The 4,259-nt window shown below is 46.5% G+C and overlaps 1 protein-coding gene across 1 annotated transcript in view; it reads right to left on the bottom strand.

Annotated features, from left to right (window-relative positions):
• Positions 1-1,278: 1,278 nt before the first annotated feature.
• Positions 1,279-4,259, bottom strand: part of LOC124030337 (axin-1-like) — a 3,868-nt gene continuing 887 nt past the window's right edge. Inside the window, exons 3-4 of the mRNA XM_046341720.1 lie at positions 1,595-1,732; positions 1,279-1,321 (exon numbers count right to left, since the gene is read on the bottom strand). Of these exons, the coding sequence (XP_046197676.1) occupies positions 1,298-1,321; positions 1,595-1,732 (162 nt within the window). The 3' untranslated portion in view covers positions 1,279-1,297. The remainder of the gene's footprint in view (positions 1,322-1,594; positions 1,733-4,259) is intronic.

The following is a 4,259-nucleotide window of genomic DNA, read 5'->3' as shown; positions in this document are numbered from 1 at the left end:
AGTCCACCCAGACAGGCCTCCGCCATGGACTAGTCCACTCAGACAGGCCTCCGCAATGGACTAGTCCCTCCAGACAGGCCTCCGCAATGGACTAGTCCACCCAGACAGGCCTCCGCAATGGACTAGTCCACCCAGACGGCCTCCGCAATGGACTAGTTCACTCAGACAGGCCTCCGCAATGGACTAGTCCACTCAGGACAGAGCCTCAGCAATGGACTAGTCCACCCAGACGGAGCCTCCGCAATGGACTAGTCCACCCAGACAGGCCTCCGCAATGGACTAGTCAATCAATCAAATGTATTTATAAAGCCCTTACATCAGCTGATGTCACAAAGTGCTGAAGAAACCCAGCCTAAAACCCCAAACAGCAAGCAATGCAGATGAAGATGTATGGTGGCTAGGAAAAACTCCCTAGAAAGGCCAGAACCTAGGAAGAAACCTAGAGAGGAACCAGGCTCTGAGGGGGTGGCCAGTCCTCTTCTGTCCACTAAAGATTGTGAATCAGACAGGTGTGAATCAGACAGGTGTGAATCAGACAGGTGTCTTGTGTGCCATACATTTTTATTTTTTAGATATATTTGTTACTGCTCGACTAAAAAAAAAAATCTTGGTTGACCATCGCACCAAGAGCCATCGCGCACCAACGACCAAGGTTGCCAGGATCACGGTGTTTCCTCCGACACACACATTGGTGCGGCTGGCTTCCCGGGTTGGATGCGCGCTGTGTTAGAAACAGTGAGGGCTTGTTTGGGTTGTGTATCAGAGGATGCATAACTTTCAACCTGTCTCTCCTGAGCCCGTACGGGAGTTGTAGCGATGAGACAAGATAGTAGCTACTAAAAACAATTGGACACCACGAATTCGGGGAGAAAAAGGGGTAAAAAATAAAAAATAAATACAAATGTAAAAAGAGACTAAGCTGGATAAATAAAGACAACATCAACATACCTGCTCCCATCCCCATTGGGTCCCCTCCCTTGGCTCCTGGCTTGTGACCTTTCACCCCTGGAGGCCACTGGGTTCTCCCAGAGTGAGGTGGAGGGTACACCCCTCCGTCGGGGGAGCGGGACTTGGGCGAGTGTCTCCCGGTGCCTGGTGACTGACACCCCGGCGTCTCCATCACTCTCTGCACGTGTTCGTCCAAGATGGCCTCCGGGTTCTCCTCGTGTGCGTCCTGTAGCGCCAGAACACCGTTGTACGAGGTCTCTGAATAACGGGACCCGTAGTGGGGGAAGAGGGACGAGGTGGAGGGGGAGGGGCTTGTTGCCGTAGGGGGAGGGAGTTTACCATGGAGACGTCAGGCGTCGTCACCCTCCTCCTCCTATCACAGAGCAGGAAAGGAAAGAAGGGCGGGGTTAGAGGAGAAGCAGGTTAGTGTGTGTGATGATTACCATCCAAACCACGCACACACACACATCCAAACCTCGCACACGCACACACACACATCCAAACCTCACACATCCAAACCACGCACACACACACACATCCAAACCACGCACACACACACACACATCCAAACCACGCACACACACACACACACATCCAAACCTCGCACACATCACAGATGTCACACACACACCCTCCCAGTACGTACCAGTCTGACCCTCTTCAGTCTCTCCTCCAGTCTCTCCTGTGCTTCTCTCTCTCTCAGAACTGCCTCCAGTCGACTGATGAGGTCAACAGCAAACCTCTCCGGCTCAACATGGACATCCTTTGGTACACGGTACGTACGCTAGACACAGAACATCTATCAGGACCACAGAACATCTACCAGATCAACATCATTCACAGAGAGGGTATGAGGTAGTGTGTATTCTACTTACAGGTATATGAGGTAGGGTATGAGGTAGTGTGTATACTACTTACAGGTATATGAGGTAGTGTATGAGGTAGTGTGTATACTACTTGCAGGTATATGAGGTGGGTATAATAGTAGTGTGTATACTACTTACAGGTATGTGAGGTAGTGTATGAGGTAGTGTATACTACTTACAGTGAGGTAGGTAGTGTACTACTTACAGGTATATGAGGTAAGGTATGAGGTAGGGTGAGGTAGTGTGTATACTACTTACAGGTATGTGAGGTAGGGTAAGAGGTATGGTATGAGGTAGTGTGTATACTACTTACAGGTATATGAGGTAGGGTATGAGGTAGTGTGTAGTACTACTTACAGGTATATGAGGTAGGGTATGAGGTAGTGTGTGAGGTAGTGTGTAGTGTGTATAGTACTTACAGGTATATGAGGTGTGGGTGTGAGGTAGTGTGTAGTGTGTATACTACTTTACAGGTATATGATGGTAGGGTATAGAGGGTAGAGTATATATGAGGTAGTGTGAGGTAGTGTGTATAGTACTTACAGGTATGTGATGTATGAGGAGTATGAGGTATATGATGTGTATACTACTTACAGGTATGTGATGTAGAGGTAGGCAGAGTAGGGTGAGGTAGTGTGTATAGTACTTACAGGTATATGAGGTAGGGTATGAGGTAGTGTGTGTATACTACTTACAGGTATATGAGGTAGGCATGAGGTAGGGTATGAGGTAGTGTGTGGAGGTGGTAGGGTATGAGGTAGTGTGTATTCTACTTACAGGTATATGAGGTAGGGTGTGAGGTAGTGTGTATAAGTACTTACAGGTATATGAGGTAGGGTATGAGGTAGTGTGTGAATGAGTGGGTAGTGGGTGTATACTAGGGTGTGACAGGTATATGACTTAGGGTGAGGTAGTGTGTGAGGTAGTGTGTAGTGTGTGTACTACTTACAGGTATATGAGGTAGGGTATGAGATAGTGTGTGTACTACTTAAAGGTATATGAGGTAGGGTATGAGGTAGTGTGTGTAAACTACTTACAGGTATATGAGGTAGAGATATGAGGTAGTGTAGGGGTAGGTGAGGTAGTGTGTATACTACTTACAGGTATATGAGGTAGGGTGTGAGGAGTGTGTAGTGTGTAGTACTACTTACAGGTATATGAGGTAGGGTATGAGGTAGTGTGTGAAGTAGGGTATGAGTAGTGTGTATTCTACTTACATGTATATGAGGTAGGGTATGAGGTAGAATATGAGGGTGGGTATAAGGTAGTGTGTATTCTACTTACCGGTATATGAGGTAGGGTATGAGGTAGTGTGTATACTACTTACAGGTATAAGAAGTAGGGTATGAGGTAGGGTGTATACTACTTACAGGCATGGAGGCAGTGTATGAGATAGGGCATGAGGTAGGGCATGAGGGTAGGTGTGAGGTAGTGTGTATACCACTTACAGGTATGTGAGGCAGGGCATGATATGATTTGTAGGGGAGGTAGTGGTGCATGAGTGTATAGCACTTTTACAGGTATATGAGGTAGGGTATGAGGTAGGTAGTGTGTGAGGTAGTGTGAGGTAGTGTGTGTACTACTTACAGGTATATGAGGTAGGGTGAGGAGTGCAGTGTGTGTACCACTTACAGGTATATGAGGTAGGGTATGAGGTAGTGTGTGTACTACTTACAGGCATATGAGGTAGGGTATGAGGTAGTGTGTGTACTACTTATAGGTATATGAGGTAGGGTATGAGGTAGTGATATGACTACGGCTATAAGGTATATGAAGCAGGGTATGAGGTAGTGTGCACTACTTACAGGTATATGAGGTAGGGCATGAGGTAGGGTATGAGGTAGGGTATGAGGTAGGGTGAGGTAGTGCATATACTACTTACAGGTATATGAGGTAGGGTATGAGGTAGTGTGTGTAGGTATATGTGGTGGTGTGTGTGTACTACTTACAGGCATATGAGGTAGGGTAAGAGGTAGTGTGTGAGGTAGTGTATAGTGTGTGAGGTAGTGTATACTACTTACAGGTATATGAGGTAGGGTAGAGGTGTGTGTGTACTACTAGGTATATGAGGTAGGGTGTGAGGTAGTGTATGTACTACTTACAGGTATATGAGGTAGGGTATGAGGTAGTGTGTATACTACTTACAGGTATATGAAGTAGGGTATGAGGTAGTGTGTGAGGTAGTGTGTAGTGTGTATAGTACTTACAGGTATATGAGGTAGTGTGTGAGGTAGTGTGTAGTGTGTGTACTACTTACAGGTATATGAGGTAGGGTGATGAGGTAGTGTGTGTACTACTTACAGGTATATGAGGTAGGGTATGAGGTAGTGTGTGTATTACTTACAGGTATATGAGGTAGGGTATGAGTTGGTGTGTGTACTACTTACAGGTATATGAGGTAGTGTGTATACTACTTACAGGTATATGAGGTAGGGTATGAGGTAG

This window comes from Oncorhynchus gorbuscha, unplaced genomic scaffold, assembly GCF_021184085.1.
Source record: "Oncorhynchus gorbuscha isolate QuinsamMale2020 ecotype Even-year unplaced genomic scaffold, OgorEven_v1.0 Un_scaffold_10682, whole genome shotgun sequence".
Lineage (NCBI taxonomy): Eukaryota > Metazoa > Chordata > Actinopteri > Salmoniformes > Salmonidae > Oncorhynchus > Oncorhynchus gorbuscha.
This window is presented reverse-complemented; position numbering and strand designations above follow the sequence as displayed.